Raw genomic sequence first — 23028 nt, 5'->3', positions numbered from 1 at the left:
CTGAAGCATACAGATATCCAACTAAGAAGTTATACTGGTGAAATGATAACTCCTGTGGGAATGACATTTGTAATAGTGAAATACAACAACCAACAAGCTTCATTGGGCTTGTATGTGGTAAAACCAGGAGGACCAGCATTGTGGGGTTGTGAGTGGCTGAGACAACTACAACTTGATTGGAGACCCAGCCACCATTTACATGCTACATTCCCTGCAAAAAAAGTCAACTGAAATTGAATTAAGAACAGTACTGGACGATGCCACAGCAGTGTTCAAAGATGGCATTGAAAACTCAAACATATTAAGGATAAAATATTATTAAATTAAAACGTCCCACCCAAGTTTTACAAAGCCCATCCAGTCCCTCATACCACCTGTGACAATGTAGCCAATGAGCTAGATCGCATGGAAGCTGAAGGAATTATTTCCGAGGTTGAGTGGCAATGCCAATAGTCTCATTAGCCAAGAAGAGTGGGTCTACCAGGATCTGTGATGATTTTCAGGTCACTATCAACCCAGTACTGAAAGTAAATCAACACCATAATTCCCTCCAGGCTTGACACGAAAGCTCAGAGACCTTGGCCTTCATCCTTCCTCGTGTTGTTTGTCCTGGACTTCCTGTCAGATCACTGGCAGGTGGTAAGAGTGGGCTCCCTCACCTTTGCCCCATGACCTTCAACACAGGTGCCCCTCAGGGCTTTGTACCAAGCTCCCTCCTTAACTCTCTGTATACCCATGACTGTGTCGCCACCCACAGCTCTAATCTGCTAATTAAATTTGCTGATGACACTACACTGATTGGATTAATCTCAAGTAATAATGCGGCAGCCTAGTCATCACCCTGACACAGCAGCGTCAAGAAAACAATCTCTCCCTCAATGTCACAAAAACAAAGCAGCTGGTTGTGGACTACAGGAGGAATGGAGAGAGGCTAATCCCTATTGACATCAAAGAATCTGGGGTTGAGAGGGTGAACAGCTTCGAGTTCCTTCGTATACACATCACTGAGGACCTCACGTGGTCTGTACACACTAGCTGTGTGGTGAAAGAGGCACAACGGCACCTCTTTCACATCAGACAGTTGGAAAAGCTTGGTATGGGCCCCTAAATCCTAAGAACGTTCTACAGGGGCACAATTGAGAGCATCCTGACTGGCTGCATCACTGCCTGGTATGAGAACTGTACTTCCCTCAATCACAGGGCTCTGCAGAGAGTTGTGCAGACAGCCCAGCGCATCTGTAGATGCGAACTTCCCACTATTCAGGACAGTTACAAAGACAGGTGTGTAAAAAGGGCCTGAAGGATCATTAGGGACCTGAATCACCCCAACCACAAACTGTTCCAGCTGTTACCATCCAGGAAATGGTGCTGCAGCATAAAAGCCAGGACCAACGGGCTCCAGGACAGCTTCTTCCACCAGGCCATTAGACTGATTATTTCATGCTGATACAACTGTATTTCTATGTTATATTGACAGTCCTGTTGTACATCCTATTTATTATAAATTACTATAAATTGCACATTTAGATGGAGACATAACATAGAGATTTTTACTGATGTATATGTAGGACGTAAGTAACAAAGTCAATTCAATACTCTTTGCCCAGGATAGAGGATATCTTTGCAAACCTTTCTGGAGGGAAATACTTCAACAAACTGGACTTAACTGAGGTCTACCTACAGATTGACATGGAAGAAGAGTCCAAAGTGTTTCTCATCATAAACACTCACAATGGGCTTTGTCACTACAATAGGCTTATTTTTGCCAAAAAGCTGAGAACCAGCTGCAGTAAGACTGTCCAGGCACTCAGTGTTACCTGGATGACATAATTGCTAATGTTGAGATTGTCAAGGAACATCTCCAAAAACTCAAGACAGTATCAAAAAGATTTGAAGATTGTGGGCTCAGAGCATGATGGAGCAAGTGTGAATTCTTCAAACCAAGCATCGCGCATTGGGGTCAAACCATTGATACACACGAATTACTCAAGTATGCTGAGAAACTTCAAGAAGAGGCCTATGTATACCCCAAGGCCAAAGAATGTATCACAGTTGTGATCCTTTTTAGGATTTACCAATTACTATAGCAAGTTCTTGCCAACCCTGGCTCCTGCGCTCCACACCTTGAACTCATTATTTCAGATCAGGAAGAAATGGCAATGGACAAAGCAGTGTGAGGTGGCTTTCCAAAAGGCAAAGGAAATGGTGACATCAGTCACTGTACTCACACATTGTGAGCCATGGTCCAGTGATGCTTGCCTGAGATGTCTCACCTTATGGTATAGGTGTCATATCTTTTGAGTGATGCTCCATAGTCTTTGCATCACGTTCCTTTACCACTGCAGATTGACAGAGAGGCCTTGAGTCTGGTTTGGAGTGTAAGATATTTCAATCAGTAAAATAGAGTTTAGCCTCATTACTGATCAACAACAATTAGTATCCATTTTCAATCAACTGAAGGGCATTCCAATGACAGCAGTAACATAAATGCAGAGATGGACTTTGTTTCTTGGTGGACACAATTGCAAGATCAAAATCAAGAGCACAACTAATCATGGAAATGCTGATGGATTGTCATGTGTACCCTTCGAAAAGGAAATGCCTGAAAAATGCAAACCTCTCTAAAGCAAACCTGAAGTCTATTACAGCAGAGGTGATCCAAATGAAAAACAGAAAAAATCCTACACCGTCTCAGGTCTGTATGGTCACCCAAAAAAGCTGGAATGTGCAGTAGAAACTCAAGTTCCCCAAATTTTATCAGTGCTGTAATGAACTTGCCCTTGACAGGGGTTGCCTTATGTGGGGATTGAGAGTGTTGTACCGTGCAGGCTGAAAGCTAAAGTGTTGGAGGAACTATATGCCAGTTATCTGGACATGGACAAAATGAAAGTGTTGGCTCAAAGCTTTGTCTGGTGGCCTGGGATCGAGCTGGGATTGCTGTGCAGTTCTAACTCTCTGCCAAGCAGAGCGATTCACCTTGTCAGAATCAGAATCAAGTTTATTACCACCAGCATATGACATGAAATCTGTTAACTTACCAGCAGCAGTTCAACATAATACATAATCTAGCACAGAAAAAAATAATTTTTTTTTAAAAAACTAAATCAATTACAGCATATGTATATTGAATAGATTTTAAATAACATGCAAAAACAGAAATACTGTATATTTTTTAAAAATTGTGAGGTAGCGTCCAAGGATTCAATGTCCATTTAGGAATCAGATGGCAGAGGGGAAGAAGCTGTTCCTGAATCGCTGAGTGTGTGCCTTCAGGCTTCTGTACCTCCTACCTGATGGTAACAGTGAGAAAAGGGCATGTCCTAGGTGATGGAGCTCCTTAATAATGGATGCTACCTTTCTGAGACACCGTTCCCTGAAAACGTTCTGGGTACTTTGTAGGCTCGTACCCAAGATGGAGCTGACTAGATTTACAACCCTCTGCAGCTTCTTTCGGTCCTGTGCAGTAGCCCCTCCATACCAGACAGTGATGCAGCCTGTCAGAATGCTCTCCACAGTACAACTTTATAAGTTTTTGAGTGTATTTGTTGACATGCCAAATCTCTTCAAACTCCTAATGAAGGAAGTATAGCCGTTGTCTTGCCTTCTTTATGACAACATCAATATGTTGGGACCAGGCTAAATCCTCAGAGGTCTTGACGCCCAGAAATTTGAAACTATTCACTCTGCACTTCCAATCTCTCTGAGAATTGGTATGTGTTCCTTCATCTTACCCTCCCTGAAGTCCACAATCAGCTCTTTTGACTTACTGACATTGAATACTAGGTTGTTGACGCGTGCCAGTTGGCATATCTCACTCCTGTACGTCCTCTCGTCGGCAAAGATGACAGCATAAAAGTAAGAAATCCTCCACAATGATTAAATCTTTAGGCCAGAATGGAACAATTTAAAATTTACTATGCTGTGCATGTCTGTATAGTAAGTATACCTGCAATAGAACTTGTGGTTGCAGGATAGGACAGTATAGTCATCAAAGATCTCACCGTTAAAGGAGTGGGCGTCGTCATCAGATTCCGATGGACAACCGAAGAAGTGTATACAGTTGAGACACACTCTATATTGAAATGGAGTTTACAGCTAAGCAGGGAGCAGTATAGTGTATTTAATATTTCAGTAATAACAACATTTCAGGGATATTTGAGTAATCTTGTGGATAAAGTATCCTTTGTTGGTTACATAATTGATTACAGGTTATATGTAAAAATGACAATAGACCACAGATTTTTGCAGAAGTTTCAGTCATTCCTGAAAATGAATAGACATATTACATCTGTACAGTACCACCCAGCTACGAATAGCTTGGCGGAAAGGTTTGTCCAGAGTCTAAAGAATGCAGAACACACTACACTGACACTAAACCAGGAGCTCACCGATTTCCTCTTTGCATATTGCAGTGCAGCACACTCCACAACCAACAGCTCACTGGCTATGCTGTCCATGCTTGGACTTCCTCAAACCCAATCTCTCAGAGATGTGTTCAAGACAAACACCCGAGACAAATTGAGGGCTCCTCGAAGAAGGATGTTCGATGTTTGACTCTTGTTGAACCTGTCTTGGTGAGGGACTACAGAGGTAATCCCATGTTGGTAGTTGGAAAGTTTAAGGACAGAACTAGACCACTCTCCTACACAGTCTAGATCAGGCATGGGCAAACTACGACCCGCGGGCCATATGCGGCCCGTTAAGCTTTTTAATCTGGCCCGCAGAATTTGATGAAATTATATTAATAAACCTTGTTAACGTTTTTTCCCCGCAATTCTGGCATTTTCCCAATAGATGACACACTCTATATACATTGACCTTTGTTGAGGTGCAGCGTATTACTCCACATTTGCGCTTTACTCTTTGTTCGGCTTGACCTATTTGTGTGAACAGGCGTTCAGCGTCATGAACATCAACAAAGCCAGCCACAGATCCAAGTTAACTGACCAACACCTCAGATCCTTCCTGAGAATCACCACAACAAAACTAAATCCAGACTTTGACGCGCTGGCTAAAAAGGGAGACCAACAACACTGTTCCCACTGAAATTAAAAATAAGTTTCTTCGTTGTGTTATGTAAAAAATGCATTTGAAAATATTTTTTTTCAATAAGCCTTACATGTTACATGTCATTTCTGTTAAGTGATGGACATGAGTAGTGCGCAGGTGCACGTATGTTCTCAAAATAAAAAATGCGCTCCAGATCAAATAACGCGCTCCGCATACTGGCGCGCTGTCATTGTTCTGTCTTTGTGCTGGTCGTTGTTGAGTTTTGGCACAGGGGACAATTGAATAAGAAGGAGCAGGACAAGTAGACCTGCATCTCCTACCGTTTTTGAAATAAAGACAGTCAGGAGGAGAGTGATGATAATATCTTGAAAGATAACAGAATTTTCAGTGCTTTAAAATAACAACTGTTACTATTAAAAAAAAGCTGTATTTTATTCATTTAATTTCAGTGTTTTAAAAGTCATTTCAATAAATAGCTAAATACCATGGGACTTCAAAGACAGATATTTTGTTGTAATGCATTTGTTCATTTTCAATTATTAAAGCACATGTTTTCTACATATCCCATGATATTTTATTTTCTCTTATGAGGTGTATTACTAAAACACTCCGTCCATCTGCTCCTGGTCCGGCCCCCCTGTCGAATTTTAGAACCCTTTGTGGCCCACAAGTCAAAAAGTTTGCCCACCTCTGGTCTAGATTGTGTTTGATATCATCTGGAGATGACACATCGATCAGCTGAGGAGAGCAAGGTCAATGTCGGACCCACTTCCTGCAGTCCCAGAGTCAATTCCTACAACCACCACAAAGGAGACGACACAAACTGAGATTGTTTCACAGGCACAAGTCTCACCAAGCAAGCAGAGTGAATCCCCTTGCCAGGAAAAACGTTATCCCACAAAGCGTAAGAAATCCACCAAGTGATTAAATCTTTAAATCTGAATGCGACAATTTAAAATTCACTATGTTGTAGATGTCTATATAGTAGTTGTATGATGTAGTATACTGTAATAATATACTATACACACTACCCGGAACATTACCTGCATCTTTTCTTCAAATCTCTGAACGGTCCATAAACCATACCTTGTTAGTAAAAACACAAAATGCTGGCAGAACTCAGCAGGCCAGACAGCATCTATGGGAGGAGGTAGTGACGACGTTTCGGGTCGAAACCCTTCATCAGGACTCCTGCCAGCATTTTGTGTTTATTTCTAGCATCTGCAGATTCACTCGTGTGCCCTTGTTGTTAGTCTTTGGCGGTATATATATATTTCTGTTACTTATAGTAACTTTTATGCCTAGCACTGAATTATTGCAGTAAAACAAAAAGAATCACGCCGTTTGTCAATGAGAATAGAACTGATTCCACAGATGCGACCTGACCTACTGATACTTTCAGTAATTTCTGTTTTAACCTTTAAAACATCAGTTTTTAATGGCAGGGGTCCTGCTTGCAGCAGCAATTAATTTTCAACTATCACCTCCCGAAATGGGAATGACCCCCACGGACTCCAGGTCAAGTCTAATGTGCCACATGACCAGCAAGAGCTCTACACCTCCAGTATCCCGGCGTGCCAGGACGCTGCTCTTCCTCCAGTATCCCGGCAAGCCATGCGGCGAGGCCGCTGCTGCTGATCCTCCTGAATCCCAGTGTGCTTTTGCGGCGAGTGGATATGGCGGCTGTCCGGGAGGATGCAGGGGAAGATAAGGAGAACCGGGCGGTGGAGCTGGGCGCCACCCTCAGCCTAGAGAGTATCCTTTGTCCACATTGGAGCGCTAGTCGAATTGGACCGAGTGTTTGGCGGGGCAGTGGAGACGGTGTAATTGACGGACGGGGTCTAACCACAAGGATTACGTGTCAGTAAGGGGCTGAGGGCGCGGGGCCTCTGCTGTGAGAGACGACAGTGAAGTGGGTAGGAGTCGGAGCTGGGTCCCCGGACGGCACAATACAGGCAGCTCGCTTATTTTATGATTTATTGTAGGTTTACTTTACTACCGAGCATTGTGGCTGTTGTGTTTAGTACCCTTTGTTGCAATATTTGTCGTTTTAAGTCAAGTTGCTATATGAAAATTGAAAAGAAAACCAGCTGTGAACCATCTGGTGTTAATTGGACAGTATACTTCAGTTACAGTCTTTAACTTACAGGTGTTATAGAAACAACTGCTAACAGAATAAAGTCGAGGTCTCACCTATAACATTTGATTAAAATGCTGTAACATTTCAAGCAAATATGAATATTGCTCTTTCTAAGTTGATTGAGCCTAGAAATCTGAATTTTGTGTTCAAAATGCATCAATGGTGAATGCATTGGTAATGGGCTTTCAAACGTTTATAGTTGTTGATACAGTCCCAGCAGATTGGAAAGTAGGAAGTATTTCAGAATCAGGTTTATTATCACTGATGTTTGTTGTTTTGCAGCAGCAATACAGTGGAAGACTTAAGTTATATGAATAAGTGTTGTAAAAGGAGTAACAATGTGGACTTCATGGACCAATCAGAAACCTGATGGAGAAGGGGAAGTACAGTACAACACTTCACAGTACAGGTGACACAGGTTCAATTCTCATCGCTGCCTGTGGCAGTGTGGGTTTCCTCCTGGTGCTCTGGTTTCCTCCCACAGTCCAAGGATGTACTGGTTGGTAGATTAATTGGTCACTGTGAATTGTCCCATGGTTACGCTCAGGTTAAATCAAGAGATTACTGGGTGGCTTAGCTAAAAGAGTTGGAGGGGCCTGTTTCATGTCGTATCTCCATAAAGTAAAAATAAAAACATAGTTGCTCTCAAAATGTTGGGTTCTTCAGGCTCCTGTACTTCCTCCCTGATTATAGTAACAAGAAGTGGGTATGCCCCAGATGGTGAGAGTCCTTGGTGATGGATGCCACCTTGAGGCACAGTATTGATGGTAGGGAGGGTTGTGCCCACAATGGAACTGGCTGACTACAATCCTCAGACACCAGTTGGGAGAGTGATGCAACCAGTTAGAATGCTTCAGGTGGTAGAAGCAGTTACAAGAGCAACATTTAAGGCGGGGGTTTCTACTCTGAGCTCCACCGACCCCTTGGTTAGTGCTTTTGGTCCATGACATAAAAAGGTTGGGAATCCTGATTTAAGGGGAATTTAGACAGACATATGAACAGGCAGGGGAATGGAGCATATGGACAGAGACATCCGAAAGAGACGGATAGTTACATGGCATCAAGATCAGTGTAAATGTAGGCCGAAGACTAGAATACTGTTCAATGTGCAACTAAATATTTGATTTTGACGTTGAAATTTGAAAGGCTGATTGCAGCTATTGGAGTTTTGACAAGTAAGGTGAGTTAAACCTGCCTCAGAACAAACCAACACGTACAAACAAGCTGGAGGAATTCAGCAGGTCGGGTAGCATCTGTTGACTGCTCGTTTCAACTGATGCTGCCCGACCTGCTGAGTTCCTCCAGCTTGTTTGTATGTGTTGATTTGACCACAGCATCTGCAGTGTACTTTGTGTTTGGAACAAACCAAACTAGCCTTTCAGGAAAGTATAAGAGGAAATGATATGAACCATCTATATGTTGGTGTTTCACATTGCCTGAGTTTTTTTTACTTGCAACAGTTGCCAAAGGTTCATGGATAGCTGGAGTATTTCAGAACTTCGTAGAGTAGTTATCAAAATGTGACTGGAGCTTGCCAGGTTTTTCTCTTGTAACTTTTTCAAGGCAGTGTTTAGCACTAGATCCAAGCACATTTTTCCAGCTGTAATGAGACCCCTTTGTGCTGCTTCCTCCCTCAGTGTAGCTCCTCTGAACTCTGCATATTGAATTTAAAGCTGAGACTTCTCTGATATGTTTCTTGTCCTGCTTTCCTTAAACTATGAAATCTAGTCTTGCAGATTATCAAGGACTCTCAGCAACAACATGGCTTACGACATGAAGACTATCAGCGATACAGGTCAGTGGAAGTGTTCTGTTGGTTATGGCTAGGGTTTGCGGAGGGATTTTTGGTGCCCACCTGCCTTTGGTGGACTTACACATGTTAGTTCCATTAAGGTGCAGTGGGATGCCATGCAAGTTCATGTAACGTAAAGATGGCACCAGTGAACAGCACAACCAGTGGCAATGCCCTCCAGACAGTTTATGAAACTATTTCATTTACTTTCAAATATAATTCGATTGCGATTGGAACCTGTGATTTAAATTTTGATGGTGCGTTTTTCGGCCAATTTTGTGATCTGGTGCTTTGCTGTCTCCAAGGAAGTTTGGTGATGTTGGGAACAGAGTGTGCAGCCTGAAGGTGGGGCACAATCTTGTGATCGACTCCATTGTTTCTCTTCAGTTGAGCCTTTGAGCAAGGTAGACATCAACAAAGAAGAGAGCAGAGTGCAGTTGGGTGTTCAACGCTTTCTGCCTGTGTTTGACCAGTCCTCCTGTCGCTTTCGCTAGCTGTTGTTTGGGGAAATTGCAGGAGTCTTGGGATCCACGTTGCAAGAATTGATTAATGAGGCTCGTGCCTATGGAATCATTTTGGGGTCTTTGAAGTTCATGTTGTATGTGTTTTTGAATTCTGGTTACTTTTTTTTGCTGTTTTTGAGCAGTTTGTTGGGCGTAATCAGTGAGGAGTGGGGTTCTTTGGCGAAGACTAGCTCTGCGGCCTGCATTCAGCGAGGAGCGTGGTGCTGAACTGAACTAAACTGAATACTCTAGACTCCTGGCTTGATGTTCTGTTTGTTGACTTGCTGCTTGACATTTTTAACAGGTTCAGTGGTGCGTGTGTGTTTTATGGCTGCCTTCCTCGAATGTAGAACAGTACAGGCCCTTTGGCCACAGTGTTATGCCGACCCTTAAACCCTACCTTCCATATATTGCCCCCACCTTAAATTCCTCCATATACCTGTCTAGTAGTCTCTTAAATTTCACTAGTGTATCTGCCTCCACCACTGACTCAGGCAGTGCATTCCACACACCAACCACTCTGAGTAAAAAAACCTTCCTCTAATATCCCCCTTGAACTTCCCACCCCTTACCATAAAGCCATGTTCTCTTGTATTGAGTACTGATGCCCTGAGGAAGAGGAGCTGGCTGTCTACTCTATCTATTCCTCTTAATATCTTATATACCTCCATCATGTCCCATCTCATCCTCCTCCACTCCAAAGAGTAAAGCCCTAGCTCCCTTAATCTCTGATCATAATCCATACTCTGTAAACTAGGCAGCATCCTGGTAAATCTCCTCTGTACCCTTTCCAATGCTTCCACATCCTTCTTATAGTGAGGCGACCAGAACTGGACACAGTACTCCAAGTGTGGCCTAACCAGAGTTTTATAGAGCTGCATCATTACATCGCAACTCTTGATCTCTATCCCTTGACTCATGAAAGCTAACACCCCATAAGCTTTCTTAACTACCCTATCTACCTGTGAGGCAACTTTCAGGGATCTGTGGACATGTACCCCCAGATCCCTCTGCACCTCCATACTGCCAAGTATCCTGCTGTTTACTTTGTACTCTGCCTTGGAATTTGGCCTTCCAAAGTGTACCACCTCACACTTCTGGGTTGAACTCCATATGCTACTTCTCAGCCCGCTCCTGCATCCTATCAATGTCTCTCTCCAATCTTTGACAATCCTCTACACTATCTACAACACCACCAACCGTTGTGTCGTCTGCAAACTTGTCAACCCACCCTTCTACCCCCACATCCAGGTCGTTAATAAAAATTACGAAAAGTAGGGGTCCCAGAACTGATCCTTGTGGGACACCACTAGTCACAACCCTCCAATCTGAATGTTCTCCCTCCACCACGACCCTCTGCTTTCTGCAGGCAAGCCAATTCTGAATCCACCTGGCCAAACTTCCCTGGATCCCATGCCTTCTGACTTCTTGGATAAGCCTACCATGTGGAACCTTATCAAATGCCTTACTAAAATACCTTCAGGAGGTCAAATCTCAGAGTTGCATTCTGTGTATAGACTTTGATAATAAACATACTTTGAATCTTTAGTAAATTTGCTGATAATACAAAGGTTGGAGGTGTTGTGAATAGTATAGAGGGCTGTCAGAGGTTACAGCGGGACATTGATAGGATGCAAAGCTGGGCCGAGAAGTGGCAGATGGAGTTCAACCCAGTTAAGTGTGAGGTGGTTCATTTTGGTAAGTCATATATGATGACAGAATATAGTAAGACTCTCAGAAGTGTGGAGAATCAGAGAGATCTTGGGGTCTGAGTCCATAGGGCACTCAAATTGCTGTGCAGGTTGACTCTGTGGTTGAAAGCATGCAGTGCGTTGGCCTTCATCAATAGTGGGACTGAGTTTAGGAGCCGAGAGGTAATGTTGCAGCTATATAGGACCCTGCTCAGACCCCACTTGGGGTTCTGTGCTCAGTTCTGGTCGCATCACTTCAGGAAGGACGTGGAAACCATAGAAAGGGTGCAGAGGAGTTTTGCAAGGATGTTGCCTGAATTGGGGAGCATGCCCTATGACGATAGGTTGAATGAACTTGGCCTTTTCTCCTTGGAGTGACGGGGGATCTGAGGTGACGTGATAGAGGTGTATAAGATGATGAGAGGCATTGATCGTGTGGATAGTCAGAGGCTTTGTCCCAGGGCTGAAATGGCTAACAGGAGAGGGCACAGTTTTAAGGTGCTTGGAAGTAGGTATAGAGGAGATGTCAGGGGTAAACATGATTTGCTGTTACTAAATCTGTGTTGATTTTATTTAATTAATCCCTGCATTTCAAAATTATTGTTAATCAGGGTAGAAATACCAAACATCAGAGGATGTGCTTTTAACATTAGAGGGAGAAAATTTAAAGACAGTGCTTCTAGGTCACTAACCTTGTTCACATACTTGTGTAAGAAGCCATATTTAGTGTAATTTCAGTTTCATTTTCCATGACGTAATGAAATCCTAATGCTGACCTAATCTAGTGTGAATTGTCTTCTCAATTTATTTTGGTTTTTTTGCCTTTGATTTTATTGTAGCATTTTACTTGCCTTGACTCCCCTATTAGATGGTGAACTCTTGTGCTTGTATACTCTGCTCCTTTCTGGTTATTGTTATCGCTGCTAATGCTTTTCATTATTCTCTTTTCCCTTCAGCTGAACTGAATTTCCCATCTTCTCTAAACATTTCTCTATTTTGGATTGTACCGCAAGGTTTCTGTACTTACTAATGCTTTAGTTAAAAGAAACCTTTCAGATATTAAAGAGAAATTTTCAGGGATTTGCAGGTGTGGTGGTCAGAGAAACAGAGTCATTGGGTTGCACAGGTGCAGTGTGACAAATGATTTCCATGCCATGATGATACTCTTGCCCTTTGTTTTGTTTGTCCTCTAATTCTGTTTGATTGTACCTCTGTGCTTCTGTTAATTGTATTTTGCAGTAAACTAGAATGGACTGCAGAATCACTAATATTTTCTTTGCTTGTTATCAGAGGTTACTGTTCACGCAGACTACGCCGTCTCAGGAAGGCACTTGGCTTTAAAATGGGAAATCGTCACAAGTTCACGGGCAAGAAGATCACAGTTGATATTCTGTCAGATAGCAGGTAAGAAGGAGGCTGGAGACAGATTTAATTTTCATTTTGCAGCCTTGTACACTAAGGAAGCAGGCCCTTTGATGCTAGCTGTTAGTACTACTCTCAATCTCCTCTCATTCCCATTGACTACTCCTAGGTTCTACTACTGATCTGCACACTGAGCCTAATTTACTCTGGGCTAATTTAATATGCACTAATCCATACTTTTAGAATGGCAAAAGAAACTAGCATACCCAGGAGAAACTTGCACAGTCAAAGAATGTACGAACTTCTCAAGCAAGTCCTGAGATCAAGGTGGAACCTGAGTGATTGGGACTTTGAGGCTACAGCTCAATTAGCTGCACCACTGCCACCCATCTCTGTATGAAGCATAAATTTGAAAACTCATGTATTCTTTTGGGGTTTAAATAATCCCACTTGAGAGTCCCCTGTGTCTTCTGAGCACACAGAAGCCTATCATGATAACAGAAGCTATGTACATCCTTGCAACTACCCACCTACCCATCAGACCTCTCAGAACCCACAAAACTGGAATGGGTGCAAATTATCTCCATTTTGGTGGAATTGTCTGTTCATGGTTGTTCTGAGGGAAGGAAAGGAAAATCTCTTGGAGGTCTAGTTCAGGGGTTGGCAACCTTTACCACTGAAAGAGCCATTTGGACCTGTTTCCCACAGAAAAGAAAACACTGAGAGCCACAAAACCCGTTTGACATTTAAAATGAAATAACACTGCATACAACGTTTTTTTTTGCCTTTATGCTATGTATAAACAAACTATAATGTGTTGCATTTATAAAATCGATGAATTCCTGCAGAGAAAACGAAATTACATTTCTGCATGCAACAAAAACATTTTGAACTCCGAAAAAAAGACGTGTTGAAGGTTACTTTTAAGTAAAATACTCAATGTCTATTTGAGTCCTTCTTGTATTTATGAAAAACACCGAACTTAAATTGTCCGCCAGCAGCAAACCAAAAATAACATCCGCCAGCTGTCAACCTGAAAAATAAAGGACTATTTCACTGAACAATGAAAAAATATGAATATACGTAAAATAATAGGCAATTAAAATATTTATCATACTTGGTTAATGGGATTTCTGCTCCTGGACCTCAGCGCACAGCGTCTGCTCATCAGGGCTGTATGACGTCACCTTCATCTTTACACAGGATCACAAGCTGTCATCTGTGAGGCGTGCGCGGTGTTTGTTTTTAATAAAGTTCATGTTGGAGAACACCTGCTCACATACATATGTGGATCCAAAGATCGACAGGACTCCAAGCGTATACTTTTTAATGTTTACATAAATGTCAGGGATAGCATTCCATGTTTTGAACACAAGTTTGTCCAGTTTGGGGAGGTTTTCAATATCACAGTGCTTGCCAGAGATTTACAGAAAGGCACATTGTCTCACTTCCCCAATTTGAGAGAGTTCAGACAAGCTCACGACATGATAAATTCGGAGTATTTACATTCTGCAATCATCGCAATGCAAACATCATTTGGGAAACGCTTCTGTGAGTTCAGAGAGGAAAAAAACACATTATCCTTCCCGGTCACTCCCCTAAGCATCGATCCATCCCTACTGAATACGACTGCATTGGCAGGTGTGAGTCAACCTGATCTTGAGATGGAACTGGCCGACATAGCCAACAAAGACATATGGGTGTCCAAGTTTAGACGCTTGACAGCAGACCTGTCAACTTGCGCTCGAATGCCAAAACATCCTCCAACATGTGCAGGGCTGTGTGTCCTTTCCCGTGAAGAGCTGTGTTCATGTGCGCTGTCATGTCTACCATGAAGTGTAGCTTTTCCAGCCACTCTGGCTGTTCCAGCTCAGGAAAGGTGAGCCCAGGAAAGTTTTCACTTCTTCCAGACTCGCGACAAAGCGTTTCAGCACCTCCCCTCTTGACAGCCACCCGACTTTGTTGTTCAGCAGGAGATCAGAATATGCGCTTTCCAGTTCGTCCAGTAACAAACGGAATTGACAGTGATTTAAACTTTTTGCCATTATTTTATTGACAATCTGAATGACAACATCCATTACTTCTGTGCATTCCGGAGGAAATGTTTGAGCGCACAGTGCCTCTTGGTGCAAGATGCAGTGAAAAGTCAGCAGCTTTCTGTCCAGCGACTTCTGCAGTAAAGCCACAAGTCCCTTGTGCGCTCCTGTCATACTTGGTGCCCCATCAGTAGCTACTGACACCAGGTAGGTGGTCTTTATTCCTTTGGCTCTTAATCAATTCAAGACAGCCTCACAAATGTCCTCCCCCCGTGTTTGGTCTTTTAGAGGTATTCTTCCTGTGGCCCGGCAGCGTTTACATACCGGCAGAACAGCGCTATTTGTTCAATATCACCTTTGTCTTTAGACTCATCACAGGCAATCGAGTAGGTCACAGCCGAATTGATGTCTTTAATTTGCTGTCTTGTGATGTCTTCTGCCATTTTTATGGTTCTGTCTTTGACAGTCTTTGCAGAGAGGGGCATATCCCTGATTTTCTGCACAATTTCACTCTTGTTTTTAAAGTCGGTGAATAGATGTTCTGAAATCTTAATGAAAGATTCTTTTATATATTCACCATCTGTAAACTGCTTCACGTGCCTGACTATTTCCTGAGCGGCTACAAAACTAGCATACGTAGTTGATTTTCCAGACTTCATCCACTTCTTGAAATGATTTTTGCTCAGATCAACCTTCCGCATCAGTTCCGAAATGGCTTTTTTTCTCTCATCTCCATCCGGATATTTTTGAGCAAAGGCTGCGTGTTTATTCTGGAAATGTCTTGCGACTTTTGACTTTTTGTTGTTTGCTAGTTTCTCATTGCATATTAAGCATACCGGTAAACCAGTCTCGTCAGCAGTGAAAGCAAATGAATCTGCCCACGTAGCATTAAACGTTCTGTTTTCTTAAGTCACTTTTCTTTCTTTAGAATTCTCCATAGTTAGCCTACCTTGGATCGAAAAATTAAAGAAATCGCGCACTGGTGGCTGTCAGGCATTGGCAGTGGTGACGTATATTAATAGCGACAAAAAACAAGTTTTATTTAGATTGTACAAGATCACCATAATCTTCAAATTTAGAATTACATTTCAAAAACTAACAATAACATAAAATACATTTTAATTAAATAGTCATCATTTATTTTCCAAAGCCACAGGGAGCCGCAGCACAGAGATGAAAGAGCCGCGGGTTGCCGACCCCTGGTCTAGTTGATAGTTAATGAACATTAGTTAAAATTTAGTCTGGTCATTGGGGCATTGTAGTTACAACCTTGCCTGTATTTCCTGTATTACAACAGATTACCCTTCTGGATTTCTTTCTTGGATGTTAACTGCGTTAAGATGCCTTGATGTCATGAAAACTCCAATCTAATCCAGTTCTTCAAAGCAAAGAATGTATCCACAGAAAAATGTAGATAGCACTAGCTTAAATAGTATTTGTTAGTAATGTTTAGAGAAAGAATTGATGGACTAGTCATAAATTGCTAAGTTAATTTCCAGTGGTGACGTACAAGGAATTTCCATGTGCTAGATGGTTTGAGAATGCCTACTTTAAACTCTTCACCAACCTGAATTTTGGGATGCACTTTGAGTAATGATTAATTATTATTAATGCTAGTGATTTTTAGGCCCAGCATTCTCACTGTTTAGCTAGACAGAGCTTTTCTAATGCTGTTGTCTGTTCGCAGGTATTTGCTGCTGGTTCTAATGGATGCAGAGCGAGCTTGGAGCTATGCCATGCAGCTGAAACAAGAAGCAAATACTGAACCTCGCAAACGGTTCCACTTGTTCTCTAGGCTCAGGAAAGCTGTCAAGCATGCAGAAGAGCTGGAACATTTGTGTGAAAGCAATTGCGTTGATGCAAAAACCAAACTGGAAGCTCAGGTAAGTAGCTGATATACTTTGGGAAGGGTGGAAGTTGTGTGGAGTCCACATGCCCTTACATCTGACTTTTGAACTCTATTTTATGTAACTAATTCTTTTATTAGTTTTTAGTGACTTTACCAATATTTGCTTGAAACTAAATTAACACAGTTTTGAATCTGCAGTAGTGTTTTCACTACTGTTGGCTCGTACTCTAAAGAGCCAGTTGATTAAATGTATTACTTATGCTTTATTATTCATTCTGATAGTCAAAAAATTCCTAATGTGCTTTCCATGATGATTGTTTTACAATTTTTACAGGCATATACTGCTTATCTTAAGGGAATGCTTAATTTCGAGCTGCAAGAGTGGAAGGGTGCTATGGAGGCTTTGCACAAATGCAAGTGAGTGATGTGTGTCCTTACTTGTGTGTGTCTTTGTATTCGCTCTGCCAGTACCTATCTAGTGTACTATGTGTTTTGTTCTCCATCACTTCTGCCAACATTCATGCAGCAGTTCTTTTTAAAAGCTCCCTATTGTCCATAAATATGGTGGTGGAGCTCCCACAAGTGGTTAGGCAGAGATTTACATAATATGTCCCAGCACCTATGGAGTTATGAGCATCAATTTCCAAGTCAATAATTTGGGAGATCTGGTTTCCCACTGCTTTGTGTCCTCTGCTGTACAATTTGCAAAGTAAGGACACACTGCCTTAAAAAAATTTGGTGAGCTTTTGCATTCTGTCCCCTGTCATACTGTAGAAGCACATTCTCAGAGTGATAGAGATCCATTCTCAGGCCTACAATAAAAGTCTAAGCATTATATTGAGCAACACACAATTGATTAATTGATATTAATCTAATCCAACTGGTACAAAACGTAGCACACGTTGATGTGAGTTGGCGCTCCTCATTTTGGATATTTATATGGAAAGGATATGACAGACTAGTTTCTAAATGGTGCAAAGCTTGAAGCAGTGATTATTAGAAGGAGATCACCATAACTTGTGGACAGATGCAGAAAGTTATTGAAAAGACAAATGAAATACAGTAGTGCCTGAGAGTTCTGCTCCAACTGTAACTTGACCTGTAGATCCCGATCTGCACCTTAAAGATATATAGCTGAATTTACCAGAACTGAAGTTAAATTCCTGGAGAGATTGCAGAAACCATGGTTACAGAATTCCTGGAATTTCAAAATTAAGTGGTGATTTTGATTGATCGTTTCAAGATATTTTGGGTGAATTAATTTTTTCTTCATACACAGTTATGGCTGGTTGTGCAGTCTTAAGCTGGAGGGTACACACACACACATACACCCCCCCCCCCAAAAATAGCCATGAATGAAAAACATATTTTACAAAGAATGGAGATGATTGACCATCTTTCTGCTTAACCTATAGAAGTGGGTGGAATTGATTTAATTGATGCAGTCTTGGCCAATGTACTTGAAAGTTTTTGTCAACTGGGAACTTGAAATTCATGCAAAAACAGCAACTGATCAATTGTTGATTTCAAATTGTGATCAATACATTTCTGTTAGGTAAGGTTTATTAAAGGAGTCGGTTAAAGATGAGGTACTTGAATGAAGTCACATTTAGACCATGAGGCATTGGAGCAGAATTAGGTTTTTGGCCCATCTAAGAAGTACCTGAAATGCCGATTGCCAGACACATGCCAACAGCTCCCGGTTGAAGGCACTGTACTTGAGTTCGGGTGGTCATAGGTGCTTGCTGAAGAACGCCAGGGGTTGCCTGCGCCCCTCGATGAGCTGCTCCAACACCCCTCCGACTGCTGTGTCGGATGCGTCCATTGTGAGGGCGGTCAGAACGTCGGTTCTGGGGTGTACCAGCATTGCGGCATCTGGCAAGACTTCCTTGGCTTTAACGAAAGCGGCCGTGGCCTCATCGTCTCAAGTAATGTCTTTGCCTTTACCCGACATCAGGGTGTACAAAGGGCGCGTGATGCGGGCTGCTGAGGGGAGGAAACGATGGTAGAAGTTCACCATACCAACGAACTCCTGCAGGCCTTTGACTGTGTTGGGCTGGGCAAAGTGGCAGATTGTGTCTACCTTGGCGGGCAGAGGTGTTGCCCCATCTTTGGTAATCCTGTGGCCCAGGAAGTCAATGGTGTCGAGACCGAACTGGCATTTGGCCGGGTTGATTGTGAGGCCGAAATCACTCAGGTGGGAGTAGAGCTGGAGGAGGTGGGACAGATGATCCTGACGACCCTGGCGATGAGGATGTCGTGCAAGTAGATGAACGCAAAGTCCAGGTCGCGGCCCACCACATCCATTAGCCGCTGGAATGTCTGTGCGGCATTCTTCAGGCCGAACGGCATTCGGAGGAACTCGAACAGGCCGAACTGGGTGATGAATGCTGTTTTGGAGATGTCTTCAGGGTGTACCGGGATTTGATGGTATCTCCGGACTAGGTCTACTTTAGAAAAGATTCTTGCCCCATGCAGGTTTGCTGCAAAGTCCTGTACGTGTGGCACAGGGTAGCGGTCTGGAGTTGTAGCCTCGTTCAGTCTGTGGTAGTCGCCGCATGGTCTCCAGCCCCCAGCTGCTTTGGGCACCATGTGCAGGGGGAGGGCCCATGGGCTGTCCGTACGATCCCCAATTCCTCCATCCTCTTGAACTCCTCCTTAGCCAGGCGGAGCTTTTCCGGGGGGAGCCTTCATGTGCAGGTGTGGAGGGGTGGTCCCTGGGTCGGAATGTGGTGCTGTACTCCATGTCTGGGCATGGCTGCCATGAACTGCAGTGCCAGAATAGATGGAAAGAGCCAGGATGTGAGCTCGCAAGAAGTCCGCCCCCAGGAGTGGTTGGGCCACCGTGCCCAGTGTGAAGTCCTACGTGAACTGGCTGGAGCCGAACTGCAGCTGCACTGTGCGGGTGCTGTAGGTCCGTATTGTGCTGCCATTTGCGGCCCTCAGGGTGGGTCCTGGCTTCCTGTTGCAAGTGTCGTACCCCGTCAGGGGCAAGACGCTGATTTCCGCTCCGGTGTTGACCAAGAAGTGGCGTCCGGACTGTTTGTCCCAGACGTACAAGAGGCTGTCCTGGTGGCCAGCCGCCATAGCCATTAGCGACAGCCCGACAACGACGGGCTTATGTGCCCTACCGCTGGTGGTAGAAACACCACTGCTCACTGGCCTCCTCACTCCTGCCTCTGTGTTGTGTGCGCCCCCCTGCCGGGCCTGGTCTGGTCTGCTGTTGGGCGCATAGCCTGGTAATCTGATCGACGGGCGCCACACTCTCCCTCTTGGCTTTCCATAGCACATCTGCTCAGGCCGCCACCTTCTGGAGGTCACTGAAATCTGCGTCGGCCAGCAGCAGATGTATGTCCTCGGGCAGTTGCTCCAGGAACGCTTGCTCAAACATGAGGCAGGGCTTGTGTCTGTCAGCCAGGACCAGCATCTCATTCATCAATGCTGACGGCAGCCTGTCTCCCAAACCATCCAGGTGCAGCAGGCGGGCACCCTGCTCATGCTGTGAGAGGCCAAAGGTCCCCATGAGCAGCGCTTTGAACGCTTCATATTTGCCTTCTTCCAGGGGCGACTGTATTAAATCTGCAACCTGGGCGGCTGTCTCCTGGTCGAGGGAGCTCACCGCGTATTAGTAACGTGTGGAATCAGAAGATATCTATCGAATCTGGAACTGGGCTTCTGCTTGGCTAAGCCACACGCGTGGTTGCAGCGTCCAGAAAATCTGCAGTTTTAGCGAAACTGTGTGAACAGATGAAGAGTCAGTCATCTTTGGTCCAAATCCCATTTGGATCGTCGGGGTCACCAATTTAGCGATGTACTATGTACAGAGCTATAAACAATGACACGCAGACTAGTTTATTCAAACTTCGCGGCGCTGGCTTTCAATCCCTAGTTCCCGCCCTCTTGGGACAGAAATGACATCAGAGGTGCATTACCAAAGTCTCTCCCTGCGTGCAGGCTATTTGTGAGCCAGTTCGCCTGCATGGAAAGTGGGTCGTCACAGTAGGTCCAATTTGAAGTCAGAATATAATATATATGGTCAGGCTCATGGCAGTGTGGAGGATCTGAGAGATCTTAGGGTCCATGACGATAGGACACTCACTCAAAGTTGCTGTGCATGTTGACAGTGTTGTTAAGAAGGTGTATGGTGTGTTGGCATCCATCAACCATGGTATTGAGTTCAAGAGCCATGAGATAATGTTACAGCTATATAAGACTTGGTCAGACCCCATTTGGAGTACTGTGTTCAGTTCTGGTCACCTCACGACAGGAAGGATGTGGATACTATAGAGAATGCAGAGGAGATTTACAATGATGATGCCTGAATTGGAGGGTGTACTTTATAAGAATAGGTTGAGTGTACTTGGCCTTTTCTCCTTGGAGTGACGGAGGATGGGAAGTGACCTGATAGAGGTGTATAAGATGATGAGGGGTATTGATTGTGTGGATAGCCAGAGGCTTTTTGCCAGGGCTGAAAAGGCTAAAGCGAAGGGGCATAGTTTTAAGATGCTTGAAATGGTTACCGAGGGGACGCCAGGGGTAAGTTTTTCACACGGAGAGTGGTGGGTGCATGGAATGAACTGCCGGCGGCAGCAGTGGAAATAGATACAATAGGGTCTTTTAAGAGCCTCTTGGGTACATGGAGCTTAGAAAAATAGAGGGCTACATGCTAGGGACTTTCTGTGCAGTCTCTAGACTAGGTTGTGGTCAGCAGAACATTGTGGCCCAAAGGGCCTGTAATGTGTTGTAAATTTCTTATGTTCTTTATCAACTTGTAAAACAACCTTGTGTGGCTACCTTGTCATAGGCCTTTTGAAAACCCAAATATACAACATCCACTGCATCCCCTTTATCTATCCTACTTGTAATCTCAAAGAATTCTAACAGGTTCATCAGGCAAGATTTTCACTCAAGGAAACCATGCTGATTTGTCCTATCTTGTTCTGTGTCATCAAGTACTCCATAACCTCATCTTTAACAATTGAATCCAACATTTTCCCAGCCACTGAAGTCAGGATAACTGGTCTATAATTTCCTTTCTGAAAGAGTGGAATGACATTTGCAATTTTTCAGTCCTCTGGAACCAATAATGATTCTTAAAAGGTCATTACTAGTGTCTCCACAATCTTTACTGCTACCTCTTTTAGAACCCTAGAGTGCAGTTCATCTGGTCCAGGTGAATTATGCACTTTTAGGTCTTTCAGCTTTTTGAGCTGCTTCTCCCTTATAATGGTAACTGCACCCACTTCTCTTCCCTCACACCCTTCAACATCTGGTAAACTGCTAGTGTCTTCCACAGTGAAAACTAATCCAAAATGCTCATTTAGTTCATCTGCCATCTCCTTGTCCCTGTTATTTCTTCAGCCTCATTTTGTAGCGGTCCTATATCCACAGTCGTTTCTCTTTTATTTCTTACATATTTGAAAAACCTTTTCTATCCATTTTGATAATTGTTTGCTAGCTCACTTTCATATTTCACCTTTTCCCTTCTAATGATTATTTTAGTTGCTTTCTGTGGGTTTTTACAAGCTTCTAAATTCTTTCCGCTAATTTTTGCTTTTCTTTTGCTTTTACATTAACTTTGACTTACCTTGTCAGTCACCGTTGTACTATTTTGCCATTTGAGTGTTTCTTTGTTTTTGGAATAAATAGAACTTAGAAATTTACAGCACATTACAGGCCTTTCGGCCCACAATGTTCTGCCGATCATGTAACCTACTCTAGAAACTGCCTAGAATTTCCCTAGCGCATTGCCCTCTATTTTTCTAAACTCCATGTACCTATCTAAGAGGCTAAATACCCTATTGTAGCCACTTCCACCACCGGCAGTGCATTCCATGCACTCACCACTCCCTGTGTGGAAAAACTTAACCGTGACATCCCCTCGGTACTTATTTCCAAGCCCCTTAAAACTATGCTCCTCATGTTAGCTATTTCAGTCCTGGGAAAAAGCCTCTGGCTATCCACATGATCTCATCATCATCTTGTACAATGCCCCTCATCATCTTGTATACCTCTATCAGGTCACATCTCATCCTCTGTCAATCCAAGAAGAAAAGACCAAGTGCACTCAATCTATTCTCATAAGGTACACCCTCCAATCAAAGCAATATCCTTGTAAATCTCCTCTGCATTCTCTCCGTGGTATCCACATCCTTCCTGTAGTGAGGTGACCAGAACTGCAATCTATCCTGCACTTTCCTCACTTTTTCCAGAAACTCAGCCATTGCTGCTCAGTTGTCATCCCTGCCAACATCTCCTTCCAATTTACTTTGGCCAACTTCTCTCTCATACAACTGTAATTTCCTTTACTCCATTGAAATACTGCTGTGTCAGACTTTACTTTCTCCCCATCTAATTTCAAATTGTCAATCATACTGTGATTGCTGTCTCCTAAGGGTTCCTTTACCTTAAGCTCCCTAATTGCTTCCGGTTCATTACATAACACCCAATCCAGCATAGTTAATTCCCTTGTAGGCTCAATGACAAACTGTTCTAAAAAGCCATCTCAGAGGCATTCAAGAAATTTACTTTCTTGAATTTCAGTACGACATTGAAAAATTGAACATGCTCAAAGGGTTAAAAGGCCTGCTAGTTCCTTCTTTCTTTGTCAAGCCCTTTTCTGATTTCCTATCTTGCTGCAGTCCA

General features: G+C 43.3%; 1 protein-coding gene across 1 annotated transcript in view; it reads left to right on the top strand.

The window, feature by feature from the left end:
* Positions 1-6568: 6568 nt before the first annotated feature.
* srp68 (signal recognition particle 68) overlaps positions 6569-23028 on the top strand; it is a 64501-nt gene continuing 48041 nt past the window's right edge. Inside the window, exons 1-5 of the mRNA XM_059948920.1 lie at positions 6569-6765; positions 8879-8945; positions 12427-12540; positions 16222-16417; positions 16718-16800. Coding sequence (XP_059804903.1) covers positions 6687-6765; positions 8879-8945; positions 12427-12540; positions 16222-16417; positions 16718-16800 — 539 coding nt within the window. The 5' untranslated portion in view covers positions 6569-6686. The remainder of the gene's footprint in view (positions 6766-8878; positions 8946-12426; positions 12541-16221; positions 16418-16717; positions 16801-23028) is intronic.

This window comes from Hypanus sabinus, chromosome 23, assembly GCF_030144855.1.
Source record: "Hypanus sabinus isolate sHypSab1 chromosome 23, sHypSab1.hap1, whole genome shotgun sequence".
Classification (NCBI taxonomy): domain Eukaryota; kingdom Metazoa; phylum Chordata; class Chondrichthyes; order Myliobatiformes; family Dasyatidae; genus Hypanus; species Hypanus sabinus.
This window is presented reverse-complemented; position numbering and strand designations above follow the sequence as displayed.